This window comes from Lepisosteus oculatus, chromosome 3 (genome assembly GCF_040954835.1).
Source record: "Lepisosteus oculatus isolate fLepOcu1 chromosome 3, fLepOcu1.hap2, whole genome shotgun sequence".
Classification (NCBI taxonomy): Eukaryota; Metazoa; Chordata; class Actinopteri; order Semionotiformes; family Lepisosteidae; genus Lepisosteus; species Lepisosteus oculatus.
The window spans coordinates 33,455,128-33,482,963 of NC_090698.1; the positions used below are offsets into that span (position 1 = coordinate 33,455,128).

The following is a 27,836-nucleotide window of genomic DNA, read 5'->3' on the forward strand; positions in this document are numbered from 1 at the left end:
ACTCTGAAATTCAGGTTCAATTCCATAGAGGTAACATGACTGGCAAAAAAAGGAGGAAATTTATTAAATGTATTCTGAAGTTGTTGTGTTGCTCATCACAGCCTTAAAAATGTCATGTCAAAAACGTGAGTTAGGAATAATTAAAATCAAGCATTTACTCAGTGCCACCAGTGGTAGGGGTTTAACTCTCCGTTGGTGAAACAATTATGCCTGTGACTTACTGGATATTTACAAACCTGCTGTGATGTCGGTGAGGCATGTGTGTGATACTGTATATAAAAAGATACTCCTACTCTGGATTTGATCCAGACAAGCAACCAGATTCATTCCAAGGCTTAAAGGCTAAAAGGAATAAAACTTTTTCTTCAACTTTTTGACCCTCTTAAAGACTTTGAGGGGAACCCCATTCAAGTACTCAAAATCCTCAAACCTGTTGACAAAATCAGTCCTATAGACTTCTTCAGAAACAACACTGAAAAAGGAAATTAAAGATACTACACATGATTATTTGGAAGTGCATTTAAAACTGAAAACAAGGGGCACTTCTCTACAAAACAGGTTGTGAGAAAATTCCCACTTGAACTTTTACATAGAATGGTGATGCAGTACATAAAGGAATGCAAACATTTAATGCTTTGTTTCATCAGTGTGCAGTGCGGTTATTTTTTGTAAAAGAAACGCCATTAGTTTAATCATAAAATGGCTAAAAAATATATTCTGAACAATTTTCCCATCTTTAAAATCCTTAAGGCAATTCTCATTAAAGAGCTTAGAAATAAAAACAATGTTCATTAATAACATATTCAATAACCAAATTAAAATGTGACTGCAGTATCCTTATCAGAATATATGACAGAGCAATTTGTTGACAAAAGCTAAATCTATAGTTTATAACTTCCATTAATCCATTTGCAGTGGATTTTATACTACAGTATATAAGATTATTTTTTAAAGAAAAGGTGTCTACTCACATGCTTTTCTAGTTTAAATTGTATTGCTGCTTTGACTACATCACAAAGTCTAATCTCAGTAATTTCAAACTATAAAAAGTAACAAACATCAAATGTGGTGCAACTCACATATTCAAACTATATTAAATATGTCTGTATAAAGTAGCTACAGTAGAAACATTATCACTTTGAAGAACTCAAAAAGCAATACAGAAGTCAGCCTACCTGATTTTACATCACTTTGATGACTAACAGAGAAGACAATCTTCTAGATGTGAAGCAAATCTAGATTAATATCCCATCAGCAAATACACTTTTATATGTTGTACAAGTACTGTATAGTATCAGAAGCCTATTCCTTGGTGTCTAATCTAACCATGTTTTCTGAAGCAGAAACCATTTAAGGAACTGAATTTGCCTTTATGTTTATTATTATATTCTTCTCACTCAGAATAATAGTATTGCCTTTATAGTTATGTGTCATAAATCATTCCTGTTGCATATTAATATTCAAAATAATGCACATTTTACATTCCCTGCACCTTTATCTCAAAAATACTTTTGACATTTGCCACTTAAAGGCAACGTGAAAACTAACTTGTAGTATTCTCAGCGAGGAAGATAAATAAGAACTGTTAGGTGTCTCAGTTTCACAAAAGGCAAGACAATGAAAACAGTTTTGCAATCTTGAAATCTGCAAAAATATAGAGAAATTACAAATAACTCAATATGACTTTTTGTTAAGAGCTTTATTACTTTTACAAATATTACCTAAAAAAACGTTTTACAAATTTCACTTGATACAATGATTAATTTTAATTCAAAGGTAACCTGAAAACCCCTTCCACTCTCAATGGGGCCAAAGGCAGGTCTTGCCTCTTGCCAGTACAGTAAGTTCAGGGCCACTCTAGGTAAGGCTTCAATCAATTTGTACATCTCTATCCTAGTGATGCACAGCCAACAAAGACCCACACACCCCTCTTCCCCTGGACATGAAAACATTCTCATTCTGATTCTCTGGTTTGCAATATTACTCTGGAATGCACTGAGCTATTCATCATGCACAAATTGCTTGGACGGCACAATTGCAAAGCTACAGTACGTCAGTAACTGGATGATTCTTTAGATTATTTCCCTCCCCCAGCCCCTTCAAACGCATTATTTAATATAATATTAATATTACCATTGGCATAAATTCTAGGATACGATTATTTTTAAACATAAGAATTTTAAATCAATGCCTGCATTTGTTTTGCCACTATTCACTGAAGAATTAGAGCAAAAGCACATACTACTGGGATTTTAACTCATAATACTCTAAAGGAAGACCTTTCAAAACAAACTGAACTGGTAACAGGAAACTTTTATAAATTCTAAATTTACATTTATAAATACCCCTGTGATACACTGTTTAAAGGGCAAACAAAAAACAAAATATTATTTGTCCTATTTCACTCCTGAAAAATCTGAAATGTTTCAGCAAATATTTCCACAAGCGCATTAGACAATATACCTTGGATGGTGGTGAACAACATTAGTATTGTGTATGTACATTACTGAAATTAAAATAACACACAATGGCGTAGTGTAGCACAATGCTAAATATTAGGTTACTTTGTAGTTTGTCAATTAAATGTGTATGAGTTTATATTTAACTGGATACTAGTTGCTAGTTTTTATAGAGTAATACTGTAAATAAAAATGGTAGATAACCTGAACAGAAAAACACTAGAGTATCGCTAAGAGACAATAAAAGAGAGAAAATAAATTAACATGAAAAGAAATGAAATTGTTACAGTAGTCACTGTTGGCCAAAAGTATTGTAAAGTCTTCAACTTATTGTGTACATTTTATTATTTATTGCAAATTATCTGTAAATTAATAATACAAGAAGAGTTGTAGATAGCCACCAAAAGATAAAGTGCTCAGGACCAGATGGCAGTTGTCTTCATAAAAATGCTAGAATCATGTATTGGCATAAGTGTTTTACCGGTTATAACTTGTGATATTTTGTAAATCATGTGGAATCAGCAGTTCTTTTATAAAATTTTAATCTCTCCTGAGTTTTTTACTTGCTTTACTACTGCAGCAGTTGAATACTTTAATATATTCATGACTCCTCCAGCACAGATCCATTCATTCATTATTTGACACACTTTTGAGCTCCAGTGTGTCACGATCGTCATCCCTCCTCTTAAGGGTGCTCTGACCGTTTCGTATTTAACTTTATTATGTGCACTTGCCCCCTGTTTGTCGGTCATTATTTAAGCATGGTGCCCTGGTTTCCCCCTTTGGACTGTCTGGATTGTTTGCCTTCGCCATACCCCCAAGCACTGGATCACCGCTGTCATCACCCCCTGTCTGTTCAAGATCAACCCTTCCTGATCCTCTCTGTCTTTTCCCTGTTGTCCTTCTTCACTTACTTCCGGATTATACTATCTGCATAGGGTCGTGAACTACGTTACACAGTGTGCACTACAACAGGAATGGAGCCAATTACAAAAATGATGCTTCTCTCACTGACACTGCTGTAATCCCATGGCAGCCTGGCACATCTCAGGGGTGTCTGTATTATAATATTGCCAGATGCATTATTAACTTGTCACCTGATCTTGTCAGATCTCAGCTAAACTACACCTGGTCAGTACTGAGATTGGAGAACTCCAAGGAATCAAACCGAAAACCTAAGAACTAAGAGGCAGTTGTACTAACTGGCACACCACCATACCAACCTTCTTTACCAATTAATATCAGCAGCAAACAATCCAAAACATTCTTATAGTCTCAACATGATTCTCTGGAAGAATTTAAGAATTTCTTCTTAACTGAATGAAACCCTTACTCATACTGAATGCATCTCACTTATACTTTCTCATGTAACTTTTTGCTATGTAGAATCGCCTTGTGTTTTTTTTTACTTCTTAAATCACCATTTTTTAAAGCCACCAAAATGTAGGTTTATGTCACATCTCAATGTGCTTCTGTGAACCCATATCCTCACACAGACGAGAAGGTGGAAGTGTTGGCAGTCTCCTCAGACCCGCTCGCCTTCAAATCACTCATCTTTTAACACCTCTGAGGCAAACAGTGACTGAAAGGATGTTCATCACCAACAGCACTGCAAACCTGCAAGTCCAGTACCTCAGAGGCTAGAGGGGTCATTTTATTTTCAGACCACCACATGTACCCCCACAACTATGTCTTCTTAAGTCAGTATTGAATAAGCCACAATTTGTTAAACACCTTTAAAACTGGAAACAACCCAGATTTGTTTTACTTAACTTATGCTACAATATCTCCCGGGTTGTGGAGGAAGATGTAAAAGATATAACCCTTCAAAACATTTCCATATTTCTGGATTTGTGTTGATGCTATTGTAAAGGTAGTTAATTAGCAACTAGTATCCAGTTAAATAAAAAAGTGATAGATAACCTGAAGAGAAACAACAGTAGAGTAACACTTTTATTATCTAACACTTCTACCGTTTTTGTTTCTGTTCAGGTTCTCTCTCACATTTCAACCATCATCTTAAGCAACTCCTCAGGGCTATATGAGACAAAATGACAAAAAATAACGATTCAATGTGGAAAAGGTTTGGGCACAGATTCCTTAAATATCTCGGCCACCATGTCTTTTTTTACTCTAATTTCATTCCCACAATATACTTCCTTGAAAAGTTACAAGACAAACTCAACACAATATATAGAATGTGTTAAACAAAAAAGGAAGAGGAGTGAAAAGCCAGCCCTGTAAACCATTTTCTTTTCAGAGCATTCAATTTTTTTCTGTGCACAGACTTCACAGGACGTTAAGATTTCTTAAATGTGTTTGTTTTTTTGTCTCTTAGTGTAGAGCACACAGCACAATATAATTCTGTGTGTCCTTGAAAATGATCTTGCTATTGTATATTAATGAACCAAACTAAACTACCATCAATGATGCCAGAGCAAAACATAGTGGCCTTTTTCTTTTGTCCTTTTTTCTTTCCATTTTCATATTAACTAGCCTCTTTAAAATTTCTAGATGCAAAAAAGCTCAAGACATTTAGAAATTCACTAAATGGAAAAGGTGATCTTTCTGTGCCAAGAAGAGGGTCAGGCATTGTATTTCTCATGTAGTTTCCTGTTTCCTGTCAGAAATAAAATGTCAGTCCTCTGCTGGCCTCTCTCTTGATTTAGCAATAGAACACAGAAGCATAATTTGTATTCCTTTCCACAGCCTTGTCTGCAGGACTTTTGCCATATCTTTGCTTGGATTAGGTGCAAAAGAAGGGGCAAACTCCTATCATGTGATCACCAAGTTTGGCAACAGAGGGACAAATCTCAGTGCTGCTTTAGTTCACTGTCACAGTGTCAGTGCAATTCCATTTAAAATGCTAAATACTAAGATAAACATAAATGTCATTTTCTACTGCTTTTGAATTAGAAATGAGCTGATTGAAGGGTCTGTGGGGGGGGGGGGGGGTGTGGCTGTAAAAAACAGTTATCTTTCCAACCACTTGCCTTAAGACTTTCAATAACTAATAGGAAAATGTATAGTGTAGTCAACTTTATCAAATGTATTAAACATTAATTATTGTTGTGTAAATATTAATTATTGCAGAGTTTCTAATTTTATTAGACTTCATGACAAAACAGTGTTTTGGCAAACACAGCATATAACTATGAATTAATGTACAAATTATATTCATCCCTCACTATACAAGCACAAATAGTAACAAAATTCCTGTTTGTAGCCAAACACTTGTATAAGAAACACTAAATTCCCATTACAATAGTGTACATGTGAAAGTCTGCAATTAATTCCAAGTGGTCCTAACCTATTGAGATTAGGTGTGTTTTTCTCATGGATTTGAATAATTTGCCACCATGAATTTTTAAGAATACTGTATGTTACAACAAGTAGAAGAATTTACCAATGCTTCTTTTTAATGCAAACTTATATTAAGACGTATTATGAAGCAGTGATCTGCTTGGAGATCTAATTAATTTGCATGAGCTAATTATGATGAACTGATCAAATGTTCTCACTGAACAAAAATTGTTTATTATGTTAGTTAAGAAATATTGTCAAAGACCTATAACCTAAAAGTTGTATAGAAATATATGTTGAAATTCTAATATACAATATATCCCTAGGAGTGGAATAATGAACTAGGAATGGAGAAGAAGTTACCATAGACCCAAAAACGTAAGTAAAGTAAGGAAGCATGTTTGTTTAAGGAGACACAAGCTTGAAAAAAATATTCGTTTAGGTCAGTGTTTATCTACTTACATTTTCTAATCGTTTTTTTGTGATGGCATATAAAGAAGAGTAAATCTCTGCACGTTGATCCCAGAATTGACAACTCCCCACTGCAAAATTTAATTAAAATAATACAGACTTGAACCGGTTTATTTTATGCCCAGATAGAGCACTGAAACCATAAAACAACGTATATGAGGTAGGTATTGAAAAACACTGCCCGTATTTGAAATAGACAATCCTGAGTACTATTAACAATTCCAGGTTTAAAGTGCTCCTTGATACAGTAAAGTTGGGGGAATGCTGTTGCCTGATGATACAAATGACTGCAGAAAATTTTAACCACACTAATGAAACCCAAGTCATATAATCCAGAACCAACCTTAGATATTCCCTTTCCCTTTCAAACTAATCAAAAGACTTTTCATCATCTAATTACTAAAAGGCACAGGGAGAGACAATATCTGCAATTGAGTGTGTAAATGTAGAAAAGACAGTAAATGCTATGTCTGACAGCCTTTAATAAAGCCTGTCTGATTGTGATGAATTCATTTCCTACTGTAGGTATCCATGCAAATCAATGAAATGACAGCTCCCACATTGTGTAGGACCCTTATATTTTTTCCCCTTCCCTTCCCCAAAGACCAAGGGCATAATTCTGGCCTTAAAGTCTAGTGCCAGGAGATTCTCCTTTTGCCCTTTTAACTACCCCCTTTTAGTTGGACAGGAGTGTATTTGCCTATATATCAACATATAATATATAATATAATATATCAACAGCTACTTCTGCAGGAGCAAAAGATGAAAAAAAGAGTTTATGAACTGTACAGTTTATAATAAAACATGCAACATTTGGAGTTTATCAAGATGGGATCTGTAATGCCACTTATGTTGATCTAATGGCATAAATATAAAAAAAAACAATCAGTGTTGCGGAGATAGTAAGTGTCTAGGACGATTGGGATTCCAATAATAATCTAGCCTAGATCAATATATGGATGGGCTCTATTGAAAAGGTAGTCCATTAAAACAAGTTTTGTGTTAGTAAGCAAGTGTCTTCCCAGGGGTGAGGTTAACAAACTGACACCTGGATTACAAAGCTATCTATAACAGTAATTCTGTATGACAGTAATAACAGGGCATAACAGAGCATTAACACCTTCACTATTCACTATACAAAAAGCTGATTAAAGTAACCATTTGAGTTGTTTATTATTAATCTATGCTATACATCTAAACAGAATGAATATCTGTTTACATTTCAGTATAGCCTTGAAACTTCACAAATAATTGCACAATGATGATGTGCATCAGCAGGGCTTTCTATTAACTAAAAAACAAATACTAAAAAAATGAACTTGAACAGTTGAATTTCATTTGCTATAAATATTTCAGTAAGGTCTTCTTAGCTGTGATTTATTCCCTTCCTATCATGATCTACAAGCAGCTCAAAAATATTACTTACTGAAACCTGACCAGCGTACACCCACATAAAATCTGATTTTTATTCAATACATTATTTCATATACGAGATTCACAAAAACACGGACCTTCGCTGGCTGATGGGGCAAATGTAGAATTTTATTAAAGGAAAAAACGATATCTGTCTGTTTTGAGTTTTGTTCTAAGATTTGAGTTTGAGCAAGTGTTCTACATCTACATCTTCATTTCCGAGAAGAGACACAGAATATCTGCTAATCTGAACATCCATTTTTAGTTTAATTTCACATTTTGCACTCGATACGGATTTAAAATATTTAGGTTCTATCGCTCTGCAGGGATTAGGAGGTACACACAAAAATACACACTCTTAACACTTGATACAAAAGGGGCTTAAAAGCTATCCTAATATCCTTTTTACAGGGCATACAAAATACAGTAAATTAGTTCTACTTAGAATTTGTTCCTTCCAGATTTGAGGTTGTTTTCCTGTTAAACTGGAGTTACAGGAACTGTTAATGAATGAAATAACTCATAAAAATAATTTGTGCCTATTAGATTATAAATATAACAGAAACATGTCTGTAATAACCAATGTTGTTACAGTATATCAGTTTTCAGTTTTTCTCTATTTTTCTAAATTTAACTCAAACAAAAAGTTTTTTTAAAGCATTTATTCTTGAAACTCAGTAATACTAATACTCAATAATATCATCAAATAGTATTTTCTTTTCTACTAAAGATTTTTTGTAAATGCGATTTAATAAATGTGTTGAAGTAATATTCCAAATGTTATTCAAATATCAGTTGTTTTGAGAGCACATCACATTATCTATCAAATGTATTGTTATTGAGGAAAGCATGAACTATTTAAGAAACAGCTAAACACACACTAAACACAAAAGCACTATACTTTGCAACATATTTCAATTTAAGATCACAAGAAACCAAGTCAACAATGGCTAAAGAGTTTATGTACACATTTAACTAATACTAAATCAGTATAACATAGCCATGTGCTGAAAAAACATTTATAGATAATTACCATCTGTTAGTGATAGAACAAAGTTCTTAAGAGTTAATGTTGCTAATGTTGCAGTCCTAAAATGAAGTGACTATGACTTCTTACTCGTGTACAGCACTGTACATGCTTCAAAAATGGTGTTGTTGTTTCTGAAATACACTGACAGCTGGAGCCCGTTGCCTGGTGGGGGATTGTGTTTCCCTCAGTATTGTTATAGCTTGTCCATGTGATGGAAGAGATCCTTCAAACATCCTGTGCAGTAATGACTGCATGGTAGTCTTACACAAAAGGCTAAAACCATGCCAAAGTGAACAGAGCTTATGAAATATTAGTCAAAAATACTTGCCTTCATACTTGCTAAAAAGTATATGTATCTGACTTCCTGAAAGTAATCGCAAAGGTATATGTTACAATGTACTGCACTTTATTGCTACTAAAATCTAATCCATACATACTAAAACTTTCTAATTGTTTCATAAATGTGATGGTTCATTTCCCAGTGGTTTCTTTTAACAGTAAAACTAACTCAATAAGATATTAAATGTCAGTTATGGAACATTTAAGACAGGTTAGACTAACATTAAAAGAGTATGAGACAAGTACTAAGTACTGTATATAATTAATTAAAAACTAGGTATTTGACTACTTAACAAAGAAGCAAGTAGTTTCTGGAATTTTTTTTTACCAGTTCCTTCAGAAATTGTATTTCATTTTGTGATTAAGATGTCACAACTAATGATTTCCTTTAACCTTTTGTCAATGTTGGTCTTTTTTCTCACATTCACTGAATAAGGAATGATTATCGAGATACTGTGATTTTATTCCATATTGTTATGAGAACATGCTATTTACAGTGACAGACATACTGTACCTCACTAAACAAGAGTGTTCTGGAATTTTATATTTGGTGCCTAGTAAAAGTATTAATACCCTTCTTATGGTGTTACATTTTGTGAAAAAAATGATGCATACTGTACAGCAGTTTTCAAGTCTTTCCACAGATTGTCGATAGGATTCAAGTCAGGACTCTGACTAGGCCAGTCAAGGATATTGAAGAGTTGATGTACACATTTAACTCTGTTCATTTTCCCTTCAATCTTAACAGGCTTTCTAGTCCTTGCTGAGCAGAAGCATCTCCATACTGTTGTACGATGTTGCTCACCACCATGCTAGATTGTAGAGATGGTGAAGAATTAGTTCAACAAGAGCTCTCAGGTGCAATGTTATAAACTCTAAATGGTCTCTGAGACTGCTTATTGTTAGTACTACTTTGAATAATGGCTTCCTTATTGACACCCTGTCATACAGATTTGTTTTATGTAACCTTTTGGTTACATAAATGCAATTTACTCCCAACTCAGTTTTTGCTGGCCTCACAGTGGCCTCCTTGGCATTCTTCACCAGTTGCCTCTTTGCATGGATGCTCAGTGAGAAGGGATGACTTGATCTAGACAGTGTCTTGATGACTGAGTAGACTGTGCTTACAGGAATATTTAGAGACTTCAATATTTTTGTGCTTTTTAAAGACTTTATTTTTAACTTGTTTACAAAGCTCTTTAGTCTTCATAGTTGAATCTTTGCCTGAAATTCTCTATCTGACTAAGCACCCTCACAGTGACAGAAAAACACAGAGGTGCATAAATTGAACTTACATTAATTTAGATTTGCCATAGCAAAGGGTTTACTTATGCAATCATGACTTTTCCATTTTGTTTTTGATATTAATTATTAATTTACTACTAATTTTTGGTTTAAATGTTTGGGGTAGTTAATATATATCACAAATTTTAATTGCTACTTCAAAGTGGCTACAAGCTTTAAACCAAGAAAACTTGACCACTATGCATGGGTCTAATTATTTTTGCAAGGCACTGTATACACATATATAAACAGAGGTATTGAAAATGGAACAAATGCTACTGGTTACAACAAAAGCCTGCAATTAAAATAATCAAAAATCAAAGTCTAAAGGTGCAAGAACGTGAACAGACATGATAGTGACAACAGTGTTAATAAACTGGAGGGAGGTTCATTCAGTGCCTTATCATGGCCATCGATTCTTCTACAGAATTCTTCTATTTCCCCTGATGTCAAAGCATGAACGACTGCATTTGAACCTATATTTCATTGATTGGCATCTGGCAGCCGAACATTCTCATCTGCAGTAATTTAATTGACTCTGACATCTCGAAGACATTGATTTCACTCCTTCCTTGGCAGGCTGCGTCATCCTGGTAAAGATAGCTTTCAGGAGGTAAACCATAAAAGAAAGAGAGGGAAGCTCAGCTAAGGGCTGTATTGTGTCAGCTCAAATTTATGAATGACAGAATTTCATTCTTATACTTAAGAACTTTGAAGGACATTCTAGATAAGCCGCACAGAAACATTACCCAGATATAATAGTGAGAACAAGTGAGAACCCCTTGGCTTTCCATTCTTTTCTAATTCCGCTCATTTTTACAATATCTAGAAAATGTAAGGGTTCATAAAATACATTTAACTAGACTTTAAAATGCTTCAGGTTTTTTCCGTTTCTTAATGTTTGCAGTAGATAGTAAGCAAGAGACATCCAAGAGGAATAAAGGAAAATAGAACTTAAACATTTTCTTTTCCTTCTCAGATATTGTTGGGAAATGCAAATGATACACAAATACTTCTATGTATGCAGAATGGAAGATATGTACTAAAAGAAAATCAAAATTAAAAATAATAAGTGCATATCCTCTATAATGTTATAACCTATCTTGTTAAGATGTTACAGTACCTCCCAATAACGGCCCATTTGTTGAGTTAGCAATGTATACTCATTTTGTTAAAATGAAGATTTTTAATCAAACTTAAATGGGCAGATAGAATACTTTTAAGGGTGAAAAGATATTGGGAAAATGCACAAAAAAAAACCCAAACTAAAATATGTTGATTTTATAAGTATTAACCCCATAAATCAATACCTACTGGAAGCACCACCTTTACAAACTGTGAAAAATTACAATCCTTTATAAACGGTTACTGTTCATAAACATTGTTGTACTGTAAGTTCCTATGATACCAGAGCAGAAGTTGTAGTTTTGAGTCTCGTAACAGAAAAATACAAGAAATTAAACAGCAAAAACAAACCTGCACACCTACAATATTATGTTTATTCAAGCATGATTCCCAGGAGAGTAAAAGCAGGCTTAGATATTTTTATGATTACATAGAAAAATTAAAATACAAAGAAAGGGGGTTATTCAAAGATATGAAATCCCAGTGCATTCTTTTTCTTTATAGCTCAGATAACTGTCATGCTGTCATGCCGTTTTTTCACACATCAAGTGAACAAATTCCCCATTAAAATAACAATCAACTTAGGAAGGCAATTTGAAACAGAAATTTGTTCAACAGTACTATATATGGCAGCTCCCTAATTAGGACAGTTATCAAATAATCCAGCACAGAAATTACAGTTGAGAAACAGCATCTGATGTGCAGGAAAATTTTCTTACGTATTAATAGTTTTAGCTATATAAAACTGGCTAGCATTTCTTTAATATGATGGCTGCACATACACAATAGACAGTAGCAATAATTCAAATATTCAACTAATTTTCTATCATGTAGTTTGCCTTTGTCTTTTTAGAAAATGCAATATTTGCAAAGACAGTGTATGCGTTAATTTCTTGCTACCTGCATTAAACAATGCTTGCCTTCACAAAACGTAGCAAACCTTTGTAAAGTTAAAGCTTCGAACAAAAGACCACAGGGAGAAAAGAATGAAACGTCCTATTAAATTTTATAAAACAACAAAAAAAAAGAAATAACATCTCACACGTAAGCTACATACAGTATGGAATATAATTGACAGCAATATGCTGGCACTGGTGTGAAGCAAAAACAGTCAACATCTGGAATCCTGCACTTTTTATAAAGGCAATTGGCAACAAAATGAGATGGACTTGATAAACTTGATAGAAGCTATCAGAATTTGTTACTATGGTTACCATTCTAATTAAGGTAGAACTAATTTTTAATTGGAATTTGCAGCCACTGTATTAGTCCTGAATTAGATTGTTTTACAATTAACACAACAGTCAGTAATTAATTGTAAAAAAATGTAGTTGCAAAATAAAGCTCTTAATGAAATACTGAAAAGGAAGGCCACTTTATGAAATCGCTGCTACTGTCCTGTTTTATGTATTCAGAATTTGCCTGAAAAGCATTGATTTCTTGTCTGAATATCACAATTCAATGTTGTCATTTGTCTTGGACGATCAGATCACCATGAGCAGTCTGTGACTATGTTTTATGGTATAAGTATTTAGAGCATTTTAAACCTTTTGCTTTGTGCTCCCAATTTAGAAAGACTATGCGCTCATGAAAATATGCAGTTTGTAGCATTTGCAGCATTCCAATAGCAGCTGAATTAATGTGTTCTGAGGGCCTTTGGGAAAAAAACTGTTCTGGCTAAAAAAAGGCAAAAAAATATTAACTTTAAACTGTTGAAGGGGTAATATGCTTAGATATCTGCAGATTTCCTGCAGCATAATAACTGTGTCTAAATCAGTCTAAAGCTGTGTATTTCACCAGGAAATACACCAGACAAAGACTGTTTTTGTATACAAGGAACGTTTTAAGGTATTAAGGCAGCAAAGTGGTAAAGGGTTAGCATTGCTGCCTTACAGCCTTACAGCACTGGGGCCCTGAGTTCAATTACAGACCAGGAGTGCCATATGTGTGGAGTCTGGATGTTGTCCCTGTGTTTGTGTGGATTTCCTCCTGTGATTGTGGTTTCCTCCCACAGTCCCCAAACATACTGGCACGTTAACTGGCTCCTGGGAAAAACTGTCCGTGTTGTGAGTGTGTATATACGTGTTTGTATCTGTTTCAGCCCTGCCTTGAGCCCATTGCTTGCCAGGATAGCTTCAGCTCCCCAGCAACCCTGAATTGGAAGAAAATAGGAAACGGTTGGAGGGAAAGAAGTAAACAATTGAGTCGTCTGATGGATAATTAAATCAACTAATGTTGAGCTACTAGTTTTCAAATGCAGTATAAAAAAATACAATTTCAATTAACTGCTGATTGTATTTATAAATAAACCTTTAAACATGTTCTGTAAATAGCACAAAAAACACTTATTTCAAACACCGTTTCACTGACATTTTGCCAGAGAGATTTTTCTTGATGTTTACTAATTTCAAAAGCTTTGGTACATTTTTGTCCATCTGGAATTTTGTCTTATTTGTAAAATTATTTAGAAAGTGTATCAACTGGTATTCGTATTGTGTTACAAAAGTCTAAAACGTTGCAATCCCTTCAAAACATTTTAAAAAATATCAAAATACACAAAGAAAACATAAAAATAAAATATAAATAAAAAGGAAGACTACATATTTTCAGCTATCGTCATAGTTTTCGTCATAGTTAAAACCCAATAATCACAAATCCAACTAGCTATGAACAGGTTCATCAGATTTTCTTCCTGTGTAGCTGTGGTCCACAGAAAGGTAAACCAGAGTTTAGGGTAAGATTAATAGAAATTGAGTATTCTGCAGTAAAAGTCTAAAATACATTGAACAGAGGGTGATGCCACATCACCTACAGTAAGTTCCTATTGCCTATTCTCTTCAATTTGCTTATTTCTATATATCACACTTTATTAACAACATTTTCATAATATTCTCCTTTCTCTTTTAGTAAAGTGAGAATCACGTTCTGTAAAATGACAAGGGAGCTGCCATTGTTATTCTAGTGCATAGCTGAACTGATACTAAGACAGAACATGACTCGCTGTAGCAAAAGCCCAACTCATGCTCTTGTCCAACTCGACCAAATGCAGCAGATGTTAAACATCTAACAAAAAAAACAGACTGAAAGACAACAGCTGTTAAGTTGTAGATATACATGTATGTTTTTAAATCCACAAGTGAAACAGCGAAACACAAACAAATTGACGGATGAAATTTAAAGAGGTGACGATGCAGAAGCAAAAATCAGATTCAGGAAAGAAGTTCACTGACATTTGAAAAGGTCATGTATAAAGATTTCCAGATTGAAAGTAACCATTCGTGAAGCTGATACTGCTGCTGGTGTGAAGGGCTCCTACGAAGTAACTAGTCTTTTCTACAAATACTGTGAAGTTTCTTACCAACTTAACCCAAAGGTAAATATGAGCAACCTGCACCTATACTTTCTATACTAACTTTCTAGGAACTATTTCCAGTGGTGCCAACTGCCTAACCATGGTAAAAAGATTTTAAAAAAGAGAGACTACCCGACCTATGACTTTATTATTGTGTAAGGGTTTTATAACCTAGGAAAGGGTTAGGCAGCCTGATCTCTTCCAGTCCTTTTCCAGATACAGTACATTGACTTTATTCAATTAATAATTTTAATTAAATTAATAACTGCTAAACTAATGATAGATTAGCAGAAAAACTATGCAGTGAATTAGTGGAATAAAGACTTGCAATGCCCATTGGCTGGGCTGCCCTTCTAGAAATAACAGTCACATCTTAAAAATGCACTGACCTGTAAGGTGTAAGCATTCTTCCACTGTACAGAAGGATAATACCAACAGTTACTGACAGGATGGTACAGTAAGGCGACTATAAAACATAATGAAACTTGAATTGAAAAGGTTCTCATAATCCATCCCCATTAGACATCAAGAGACTCACTCTGACTCTTTCACAGACCGAGAAGCCCATTAATCTAGGCGCTCCACAGTCACCATTTCAGGAAAAAGAGACAATACATTAAATCAGGATTTTAAATTTTTCAACAATTCTTTATCTAACCCGACAAAACCAAGAGCAAGCAGCAGGGCATTTACTGGTGCACACTAAATTACAGTGTCAAACAACAGCAGCTCACCAAGGATTTGAATCCACAACCTGCCGATATGAAGCTCAGAGCCTTAAACCACCCCTACTCGCTATTGCCCAAGAGAAGAACATATGGCTCATTTTGCTCATTGGGTTGAAAGCTGCTTCTTCCAGATTACAGGGAATTATCTTAAACAATTTGACTGCCTAGCTATTTCTAGATACAAGCAACCTTTTACAAAAGACATTTTCTTTGTTTTTAGTACTAAAGGCAGATCCTCTACATGTCCATGTTTGTATTTGAGTCTTGAAGTAGTTCTCTAGGTAGATTTTGTCAATACCTTCCAGTGACAACTGTCACTATATTATGTTCTTTTAATGCTAGGAATTAACTTAAAACACAGGAATGTTTTAGCAGCCTTTTAGGCTTTTAGGTAGGTAACCAAATCAATTAAAGGCCCTCTTTTAATCAAATGCAGTGGGACAACAGAATATCCCTGAGCATATTATAGAGAACCCTTGTGTAGGGAGAGTCAAGGGCAGGCGCTCGGCTTGTGATAGGGGAGGATGCAAGATGTCACAGTGAAAATGAATGGTTAATGCCCTGTATTATTAACTGGAAAGAATGATCGTTTTGTTCCATGAGCTGCGAGTTGTGTTCTCTACAAAACCTAAACTCTGCTCATTGTGCATAGCAGAAACATTGCGTTAAAAATAATATTTGTCTTATGCTGGACAACATCAAAAATTTTCTCCATCCATTCTTTTATTTCAGCTGACAAAGCAATTGATATTGTATTGCAATCATACCATATAATTAATAATAAAAATAAACTTGAAAACCTGAAAATTATACAGCTTCCCATAGTTTTTGTTTTTGTAAAAGTTTGTTACTGGGAGTAACAGTCACTCACACAAAAACCATGTACATCCACCTTTCCTTTTCTAACCTTTAGAAATATCATTTTTTTCAAGCTATATGTAAACTTGTTTTAGCGCATTTAAATTTGAATACATTTGATGACTGCCTCAATTATGCCAGTGACACTGCAGGAAATGGGCGCTCATTAAACATTTCCATTTTGTCTTTAAACAATACAACATTACTGCAGAATAGTAATTACCCCCACTCAGCCTTATGCCAACAGTCATTTTCTTCTCATTATTATGACTTCAAAAGAAATATCCTTCAATATAGCTGTTTGAGAATACATCATAGAATTTTCAGAAAATGCAACTTAGATTTATTCAGATTTTCCTGTTCACTCTTATTAAAAGCATCTATGACAGATAGCAATTTATATTTCAAGGTTCAAATTCTAAATATCATGATAACATTCATTTACAAATGCAGAGATTTGTTGAATTTGTTCCATGGTAATGAAGATCCAGAAACATAAGCTTGGCGTTACAATAACTCAAACTTGGAGAATACAGCTTTCTTTATAATCATGTACAGTGGTACCCACAGGAGGGTGACTTTGGGTAAACAGTGGGGCTATGTCCCACCATTGTCAAGTCAATGTTTTGACATACAGTACTTTCCTTTATGTCCTTTTCTTGACCAATGTATTATTCAAATTATTTATTAAATAATTGTATTATTTTAAATGTTTTCTTTGTGTAGCTGGTATAATTGAACAATATTAATTTTATCTTGACCGACTGTGAAAATATTGTTTTATCAGCTCCTGACCTTTTTCCTTTCAAAGTATGGTAGGTTCACCACAATCATGTTTCACACAAATATTTGCAATCTTTTAATTTAATTAAAAAACAGATTTCAGGAGCTGTGGACAGGAAATAAGGGGAGTACTTTACTAATTAAACCATTTTTTATGTTACTGTTAATTGAGTGCAGTATTCAGCTGTGATTCCTCCTACCTATCTACACAGATCTATCTATCTGTGTTGGGATTTCAAAGCATGTAGTGAAATCAGATTGAGTTAAATGCACCGGGCTAATTTAAACAAAAATCAACAATTCAAGTTTCTGGGTGGCATGTTGGCATAGTGATTAGGTGGAGCCCTGGGTTCAATTCCTGGGTGTTTGTACTGTATGTTCTCCCCTTATTCACGTTGATTTCCTCCAGGTGCTCCGGTTTCCACCTACAGTTCAAAGACATACTGGCAGATTAATTGGCTTCTGGGAAGACTGTCCCTGGTGTGAGTGTGAGTGTGTGTGTGCCTGTGTGGTGCCATTCAATGTACTAGCATCAAATCCAGGGTATATCCAACTTTGTACCTGTTGCTTGCTGGGATAGGCTCCAGCTTCCCCGCATCCTTTTATTGGAGAAAGCAGTTAGGAAATGGGTGAATGGAAGTTACTTTTTTTCTGCTCGTGCTCACAATATAGTAACTGAAATTCCCTAACAAAATACAGTAAAATGTCCTTCAGAAATCCATTAAATAATTTATTAATTACTTAACTTTAACAAGAGGTGTATAAAATCAATGTTTTAGATTATATTCCTGACCTTCCCACACTTAAAGCTATCATTAGCATTCTTAAAACCACCTCATTTCCTTCATTTAATTTGCTGTCAGTGTGCTGCTGTAGAGTAAGAATACCTTTCATAAAACATTCTGAGCTGACTATATAAACCATTACAGGTTGTATTAATGTTTACCTCCTTTTTTTAGAATAAAATCAAACTCCCAATGATTCAGCATGAAAACAACACATTGACTCTTCTCTTAAATTTGCAACCTGAAAGATCTGAGTTTATTTTTATTTTCAAATGTTTGTGTTGTTTTCTTATTGGATAAAAAGAGGTGATATGAATCAGAAGGATAGAATAGCCTCTGGCTGCAGACTTTCATTGTGATATTGCAGTGGTAGAATTTGATTATTAGAACTCTCTGGAGCTTCAGACAGCAAATTAACAGAATAACAGAGGTGGTAAGGAATAGAAGTACCAGAATATGGTAATGTTTGTTTTTTTCTCAGGATAAACTGGAATGATAACCCAGTAATACAAATCCTTATTGTATGGCTTTACGTAAGCATCAATAAAGGTGAAAACAGATTAGAACCAAAACAATGTGCAACAGAAATGAAATTACATTTTTCAGGAAAACCTTGAAGCTGTGACTCAAAGTAATGACCTTAAAGAGGAACATCTAAACTCAATCTCAGATGTAGAAATTTTTAATAGATAATCAATCAAAGTGCATTATTCATTTATTTATTACGTTGATGAAAAAAGAAAACAAGAACATTATTTAAAAGGAAGTCCAATAACCCTGTCAAGTAACACAGCCCCCTGTGTGATAAAGACATTCTTGTTTTCTTCAAACATAGATTGCAGTTGTCAATCACTTATTTATTGTTTCCCTCAAGGCACCACCATCATGATGGATCAAGGCCAGCAAATTGCATTCTTTTCATCTAAAATAACTTACTTTAATGACTGTCATATATTTAACATCGCAGATCTGATAAGTGCAGTCAGAAGAAGTAAAGTTCAGAGGATACTGTATCTCTTCTCACAAAGGGTTGTGGATTTCAGGTATTAACTTCTAATCATTGTTCTGAAGCAGGTTTTTGGAATTCTTCAGGAAAAAAAGGGATGAAATGCAAAAACTAATGAGTTACTACCCACAAATCAAGCAAAACTGGCTGACTGAACTTTTTTTGTTTGTTTGCTTTGCCTGTAAACTAAAAACAACTAGAGGCACCTTAAAGCAGTAAAGTGAAGTAGCAATCTGGAAACTTGCAGCAGTGATAGAAATTACTTTAAGAAACTGTCTAGAAATAAAGTTTTAACAACTGCATCATCCGTCTGAAGCGGGTTTCAGAGTGTTCAAGCTGACTAAAAAGGGGTACGCAAGCAGTTAGGGACAACTACCTGCAAAATGCACAGTGAAAGACTCAAACTAAACCTTTTGAATATTGGACTGCATGTACATGCGTCAACATACAGTAGTATACTGTATAGTTTATAGTACACTTACAGGCAATTGTCCAAAGCTTTTTTGCATTGTGAACAATCAAAAAGTGCTAATGATTTTAAAGTGTTTTGTTTTTTCTATCTAGTTTTGGGTTCCAAAATAAGCCCACTTTTTAGATTGTGACCAGCAGTTACAACATTTCTAATCTAGTCCAAAGATCTCTATTTTTTCAGAATAAAAAAGTGCTCCACAAGTCCATCTATCCATTTGTAGCCTCTTCATCCAATTCAGGATCATGAGGGAGCCACAGCCTATCCCAGCAAGGCAGGGTACACCTTGAACACGGCGCCTGGCCATACATACTGTAGACATTGACCTTCTTGCTAAAAGCCAATTAATTTACAATTAATTTAAGTTTTTGGGGGGATCGTGAGAGAAAACTTGGTTTCCTCCACCCAGAGCACCCAGAATAAACCAACATGGGGAGAACATACAAACTCCACGCAGACAGAACCCCAGGTTTGGAACTGAGCCCAGGTTCATGGGCTGCAAGGCAGCAATACTAACCGCGACACCACCGTGCTGCCCTGCTGTATAATTAACATTTTATAATAATAAAGACCTTTACACACTTCTCAAAACAGTTAAAACAATGAAAACAGTAACAAAGATAGGTGGCAACAAAATAAGCACAAAGAAACAGAACGGTTTAGAATGCAGAAGAAAGTGCAAAAGGAGCAGACACGTAAGAAAAATGAAAAAAAGTTTTTGAGTCTGGATTTGAAAGCTGTCAGGGAAGGTGACTCTCTGATATTCTTGGGGATCAAATTTATGACTGAAATTCAAGTACAATGCCATCCACAGATAGGGTTACAACACTGGCTTTACAAAGTTGGTGGGAGCTGCAAAGAAGCATGACTTCAGTCTCATCCCAGTGTAGCGGCGAGGCTTATTAATAAGAAAGAATTAAGTGTTCTGAGCTTTCCCAAATGAGGCCCCATTTCTCTATTCATCTCTGTGGTGCAGCCACAGAGAAACTATTCATGCAGGCTGATTTAAGGTTCCTTTGATAAGGTTTCCTAGGACAGCTCCCAAAGGGGGATGCACTTAGCTAAGCCTGGCTATCATGATCAATGGTCATCCATTGGTGCCTATCTGTCTAGGGAGTGCCAGTTGGACATCTGGACTGCATTCCTAAGTGTCAGGAGTAAGTGAGTCATATCTCACCTTGATCAACCAATCAGGGACTGGTAGGGCCGAGTAACCCACGTGGGACTCTGATGCCCATGGAACTTTCAGCCAATCAACGAGCTGAAGTTCCTCCAGGTAAAAACAGGCAACACAGAGAGCCTGAAAGATTCAGTAAGATTCAGAAGGGAGGATTCAGGAGAATTCTGTGGACAATTCTAAAGGGAATTCAAAGGAGAATTCCAGGGCAGGACGGCCCAGGAGCAGAAGGCTCCCAAGGGCAGGACATTCTCGCAGCGCGCCTCCTGACCATCCTGAGACTCAGCCCGGACAACCACGGAACGGCCAGTGTGTCCGAGTGCCAGAACTTTCCTTTGTTCTAAGAGTCGAGAGCGGAGGTTGCCAGAGAGTAACCAGAGGATCCACCTGAGGTTAGCATCAGCAGCAAGCCTCGTGAACAGGTCGGAACTGTGGACAGCTGAATCACTATTCAGAACTAGCTCTTCATCAGGAACGAACCAGTCCTCTTCCTGACTTGCTGGGACCCACAGTCATCTTTTCTCCTGTGTGCAAACTTTGCTAGTTAAAGCCAACACTAACGAGCCAATCAGTGAGCATCAGCAGCGCACCGTCGCAAGCCGCACAGGACAGCCTGGCACGCAGCCAGAGAGCGCGGATTGGACAGCAACAGCCTGCAACTGTTTCTTTGTGCCCGCAGGAGATCTGAATCCCCAAAGATTGGATGGGAATTCAACTTCAATGCATTACAGCTCGAGAATTCAATTGTTATCCCAACCAGTTGATATCAATTTAATTCCTAAGAGTTATGTACTTGTTTTGAGTATCTAATGTAGAAGTTATAACCAAGTTCATTTATGAAACGGTCTTAATGAATGACATACTGAACGTATGTTGTCTTGATATGTGTAACACTTTGTAACTTACTGAATATATACCTTTTGTATTCTGATAACCCTCTCAATAAGATCTGTTAGTTTTACATGCATATTCTATGTATTAATAAATGTATCCTCGTGTATTAGTACCTGTGTGTGTGCGTTGTTTGAGTTATGTCGCATGGTTGGATTCTAAAGCAATCAAAAGAAGCAATTTTGTGATTTACTGCTACAATTAATAATTGTCCCAGTAAATGCCCAAACCCTACAGAACTGGTGCCTTCAGAGAGCCACTACATTTACATTTTGGCTATGGCAACGTTACACCAGTTTAAATAAAGGAAATATTGAGTCATCCAGGTACTGTAGATGACAATTAGAGAGGTCAGAGACAGCCATTTCACTGTCAGATTTAGCTTGGCTTTTTGTTTACCAAAAAGGAACAATCTAGCAACAAATTTATAAAATATAAAATAAAGAGTTACAAATATGGCTTAAAACTAAAAGTTTGAGTGAATGACAAATGTTGAGGAACATAAGGAAGGTTGTAGAGGAGAGGAGGCCACACCAGCAGTCACTTGAGACTGCTACCTTACTAACTTGAGGAACTCGTCCAGCTGTTTAAGAAAAGTCTCCAGGGAAATAATGACTCCAGTGCATGTAAGAGCCTTTCCATTTTATGGAAATACATTTTATGAAAAGATCGCTGAAGCGCTGTGTCTGTGTTTTAGTTCACAATAAATATCCACAATGAAACAAGACTCCTTTGGTGGTGGCAGAAGTAAGATTAATCTTTTAAATAGGTATGAATCTGGAATTTGGATTCTGGATTTTATGTTCAATTAATTTACTAAAATGTCTGGATTTTTTTTTCACTTTGACATTATAGAGTACTTTTTGTTTTGTTGATGAATGGCATACATTCTCAGTTAAATACATCATGGTTCCATGCTGTAACACAATAAAATGTCCAAGGGGGGTGAATACTTTTGCAAGGCACTGTATATACTGTAGCTACATACTTAAAAATAACCTATGAATTAACATACACAGTTATGGAATGAGGAAAGGCAGTGAGAAAAGTGTGTAATCTTTCCTGAAGGCATTAAGTCAAAGCATTTGGAAAAGGGACGGTGCACTGACTCCTGAAGAATTTCTATGTTTGACTACAAACTGCTGCATTACCGTTCTTTGACAAAGTCCCAGAGAGTGCACCACTTAGTGAAAGGGTAATTGATTCTTCAGGCTATTCTGCCCTGCCTTGCTCTCCAAGAGACAGAAGTGTTAGCAGAAGTGACTAAGGACAGGCAAGCCTGGTGAGTACACACATTGAAAGCCCTAAGAGAAAACAGACTACACTGTGTTGGGTTTGACATGATGATTTTGATTTTGCTGAAAGAGTACAAACCCTTGCTGAGAATAAGTGAAAAAATAGCACAGCTCAATTCTATCCACCTGAACCAGCACAGGTTCTAACAAACAACCGACCATGTTTAACCTGCTCTTTAAAATCCATGCTGCTTTGACTGGTTTTCTAATTTATGCTTTTGATTTTAGATAATTGGCCTCTCACAAATACCTTTACATTATACAGTCATTAAAATGTAAAAGTCAAAAAAATATACATTGGATGAGTTTGTTTTTAGGAAGTATGACGTACTTTTCCATTGCAATTCTTAAAACGCAAAAATACATCTCTTTTTATTCTGAAGATAAAGAACTATCAATGCCACCTAGTGGAAAAGAGTTAGCATTAAAAATATACTCACACCACTTAGCCTCCAATTTAGAATCATTGAAGAGCCTACAGTAGGTAACAGCGTACGCAGTATAACAGCATGGTAATAACTATTTGTTTTAAAAAACTAAACTGCTTAAAATCTTTGAAGAATTAGCACAGATGAAATGACTAAAAACAAAACACTGATTTAATCATGTTATGTAAGCTTTTTATCACAACTGAACGTGCCTGATAGTATGAATTTGAACTTTTAGCATCTTATTGTTAAATCTTTTATCTTAATTTAATAGTAGATAGTGTAACATCTATATTTACTTCTGACCTACTGAATTACATCCATCCATTTTCTAATTGATTTATCCGATACAAGTCTGCAGGGGAGCCAGAGCCTATCCTGGCAAGCAACCGATGTAAGGCAGGATACACCCTGGACAGAACGCCAGTGCATTGCAGGGTACACACAGACACAAACACACACACTCACACCAGGGCCAACCTTCCCAGAAGCCAATTCAACTACCAGTATGTCTTTGGAGTGTGGAAGGAAACCCACACAAACATGGGGAGAACATACAAACTCCACACAGATAGCACCCCAGGTCTGGAACAGATTCCAGAGCCCCAGCACTGCAAAACAGGAATGTTAACCACTGTATCATTGTACCGCAATACAGAATCACATTTTATTAACTAATGCAATGCAATATTAATGTTGCATTTTAATATAATGTAATATTTGGTTCTTACTCTAATCTTTGTACAGTATAATTACATAAGACTTTGCTGTTATACAGTATATAATTCACAGGGCATACTGGATTTGTGAGAATACTATTTTTGATACTGTTTTTCACAGTACCTCACATATACTATTGTATGTGCTCAGTTGTTATTGTATATATAAGGACAAAAAAAACAGCAAAAACAAAATGTTTATATAAAATGTAGAGCCTTAACACTACAGAAACACTACTAGTGAACATTATCATTATTTGGTATTGAGCTACTGCTTATTGTGAGGTCTGAGCAAAGCAAGTTTCAAATACAAAAACAATGAAGACTATAAATGTTTCAAACCAGTATTCTGGGGTTAGAAGACAGTGACAGAATAGCAAAGATAAGTATGCTTTCTGCTGTACCTATCAGTTAATTTATTTGATTATGAATGAACATTCGTCTAGGTTCTACTTCTGAATGCTAACAAGCGTTTACTTAACAAAGGGATTGGTGTAATTGGTCTGCTCTAATTTGTCCCTACCTTTCATTGTTAATATACGTGAATATACTCTGTAAATTATTATAATAATAATAATAATAATAATAATAATAATAGCTTACACTCATATAGTGCTTTTCTGGACACTCCACTCAAGGCGCTTTACAGGTAATGGGGACTCCCCTCCACCACCACCAATGTGCAGCATCCACCTGGATGATGCGATGGCAGGCATAGTGCGCCAGAACGCTCACCACACATCAGCTATTAGTGGGGAGGAGAGCAGAGTAATGAATGCCCAATTCATAGATGGGGATTATTAGGAGGCCATGATTGGTAAGGGCCAATGGGAAATTTGGGGTTACACCCCTCCTCTTTTCAAGAAACACCCTGGGATTTTTAATGACCACAGAGAGTCAGGACCTCAGTTTTACGTCTCATCCGAAGGACGGCACCTGTTTACAGTACAGTATAGTGTCCCCTGGTGGCCCCACTAACACCTCTTCCAGCAGCAACCTTAGTTTTTCCCAGGAGGTCTCCCATCCAGGTACTGACCAGGCTCACACCTTCTTAGTTTCAGTGATGTGTCAGGTGTGAGTTGCAGGGTGATATGGCTGCTGGCTATAATGATGCATGAGTATATTTGACCAAAAGAACTTTACAAACAAAATCTACATCCAATAATCTCTGTGGCTTGAATTGTGCGGAGAGGGATAAGGTGAGGCCACCTTGCACTTCTAACCTTTGCAGAAATATAAATGGCTTATAAATGATGCAGCAGCACACAAAACAAATCTACCCCTGGTTTCACTCACCTGGAGACGGGAGTTAAGAAGCATGAACTCCTGCTGCTTCTTCAAGTTCTGATCCAAAGTCTTTGACATGAAGAACCCCATGGTACCCCTAAAAATACAAATGATCAAAGTCAGACAGTAGAGTGCTGTTTTTTTTTATGTTTCATAAAAATGTTTCAGTAGCTTTTCTGAAGTGTGCCATAAGCATTGTGTGGACAACGGATGTTGCCACTCAATAATGTGTAATGCATTTCAGACGATGGGTTTAATTATTCAATTAATAAACAGCTATTGAGCTACAAGGATGTTACTCTGCACAGGTTATCTCTACGTTAACACAGACCAGCAAATTTAGCCAGGACTCAGTCATACAAGTTTGAGGATACCATGCGGATACCATGTTTGCTCAAGGTGCTCAGTTTTCCTCCCACAGTCCAAAGACATGCTGGTACTGTAGGTGAACTAGCTTCTGAGAAAACTGTCTCTGGTGAGAGTGTAAGCATCTCTGTGGACTATCTAGCATCTTACAATAGAACGATCTAAAAAACTTATAGGCATCATCAAGTCATATTTAGAAATTCTTCCTAAAATAGTTCTCTTAATTTATTAGATTTACCTATTTATTAGAATGCTTGAATTTTAGTTGCTGACTTTGCAGACTGCAATTTGCCATGGTTTTACAGTGCCTTTACAGAATAAAATGAGCATGTGTGAAACGTGTACATTTTTTAAATTGAAATTAAATATGTATTAGATCTATAATTGACTAGTATTAAGTTGTCTTGGCACATACATTGCATAATGCCTGAGTGAGGTTTGGCATGGTATTTATGAGTTCCTGAATGTTGGTGCAGATTCAACTTTAACCATTTTTTCTGATGTATTTACTTGCCTGACAACAGGATACTGAGAGTTACCATATTTGCCTTTTCTAATATTAACCCAAGCCTACCAAATCTTTTGTTTCTTAATACAGCAAACATTTCCAACATTGCTCTTTTGGTTGCACATGGACCCTCATTAGGAGATACAGCAGTACTGTCAAATAGAGACATACATCCGTGCTCAGCTTGTCAATTGTAATTGTAATTCAGTGTAAATGGGAGAGCTCGCATGTATGACAGGCAACAAAGATACTGGAGGAGTTGTGTGACAGGCACATAATGTTTAATAACAAAGTAACACACTTTCAACTTCATTTCATTTTAAAGCTACCACTGTCAAAAACATGGAAAACGGGTAAAATAAATAAAAATATTAACCATTAAGTTCAAATGCCACAATCATGTGCTTTTTTCTTGAAACAGTTCCACTTTGGAGAACCTGTCATTGGATCCATAGGGTTGTAGAATCTGACTGGATGATCTCCCACTGGCTTATGCTATACATAGTCCACGTGTAACCATATTGACAAAAATACATAATTTTGTTGTAAGGAGTTTAATCTTGTCAATTTTCATAAAACCACAATTTAATTTTAGTTTAAAAAAGAATGAGCACAGCGGTTAACACTGCTGTGTGGTAGGTTAAATGGCCTCTGGGAAAACTGGCCCTGGTGTGAGCGTGCCTGTGTCTGTGTGTGTGTCTGCATGTGCTGTGATGGACTTGATGGTGATGGTCTTGCGCCCCATGCTTCAGTGGACGGGCTCCAGCTTCTCCATGATCCTGTATTGGATAAGGTGGTTCGAAAATGGATTGATGTTAATCATTTTTATTTTTTAAGTATTTTAAAATTAGGTTATAATTTTAGTTTCCATTTTTGTCATTTTATATAATTTTTAAAGTTGTTTTCTTTTTTGTTAACCTATTATTGTAAATCGTCTAGGACAAAATCTACTACCAAAATATTAAAACCTGAATCCTGCTTAACATAAACTAAGTACTTGTTACGTTTTATTAATAAAAATATACCGAGAGCCATTAAAACTCTATCAAATTAATATTTGAACCAATAAAAGGTGTCGACGTTCGTTTGGAAGTGCAGAAAAACCCAGGATCAAAGCTTGCTTGGACATCCTAATTTTCCCCAGTCAACCTTGAAATGGCCTGAAGTAAACTTTGAAAGCTTGAGCTCTTAAAAGGGACTAGATTTACTAAGGACACTGCGAGAACTGTAATGAATCTGTTAAAATCTCAGTCCTTATGTGTTGAGATATTGCCAGTCTCCCTGCTCTGAAATAATTGATTTACTGTGCCTGTGCTTCGTTTATTGTCACTAAGCATCTCAATACTGATGACCGCCTTGTTGTATCGCACATTTTCACAGATTTATGCAGGACTGAGGTTGAGCAGCTGTCTTCCAACACAGCGCTATTTCAGCACAGATCTGTTCAGAGTCGAAAATCCCGCGCAGGGTAGGGATTTGTGGGTGGTCAAGTCTATTTCCCATCCACCCGTCAGCGTCCTGACATTTTCATAACTCTACTCACATAAAAAGTACGCTACATTGCATATATTTTTTCAGATCTTCAGATCTACTTTCCACGCATCAGAAGGAGACAAAATGTGCAGCACAAGGCATCTACAACAGCTTCAATTCAGATTTTTTTTAAACTGATTGGCACAAAAAGTATCTGGATATACGTTACATCCGCCACATTGAGCTCTCATTTCAGTCAGGACAGCCCACATTTAAACAAGCTGTTC

At 35.8% G+C, this 27,836-nt stretch overlaps 1 protein-coding gene across 2 annotated transcripts in view; it reads right to left on the reverse strand.

Moving 5' to 3' along the window:
- Positions 1 to 27,836, reverse strand: part of plgrkt (plasminogen receptor, C-terminal lysine transmembrane protein) — a 40,518-nt gene that overhangs the window by 10,265 nt on the left and 2,417 nt on the right. For both annotated transcript variants that reach the window (XM_015336770.2, XM_006627002.3), the window contains exon 2: positions 25,212 to 25,299. In XM_015336770.2, the coding sequence (XP_015192256.1) occupies positions 25,212 to 25,292 (81 nt within the window). In that variant the 5' untranslated portion in view covers positions 25,293 to 25,299. The remainder of the gene's footprint in view (positions 1 to 25,211; positions 25,300 to 27,836) is intronic.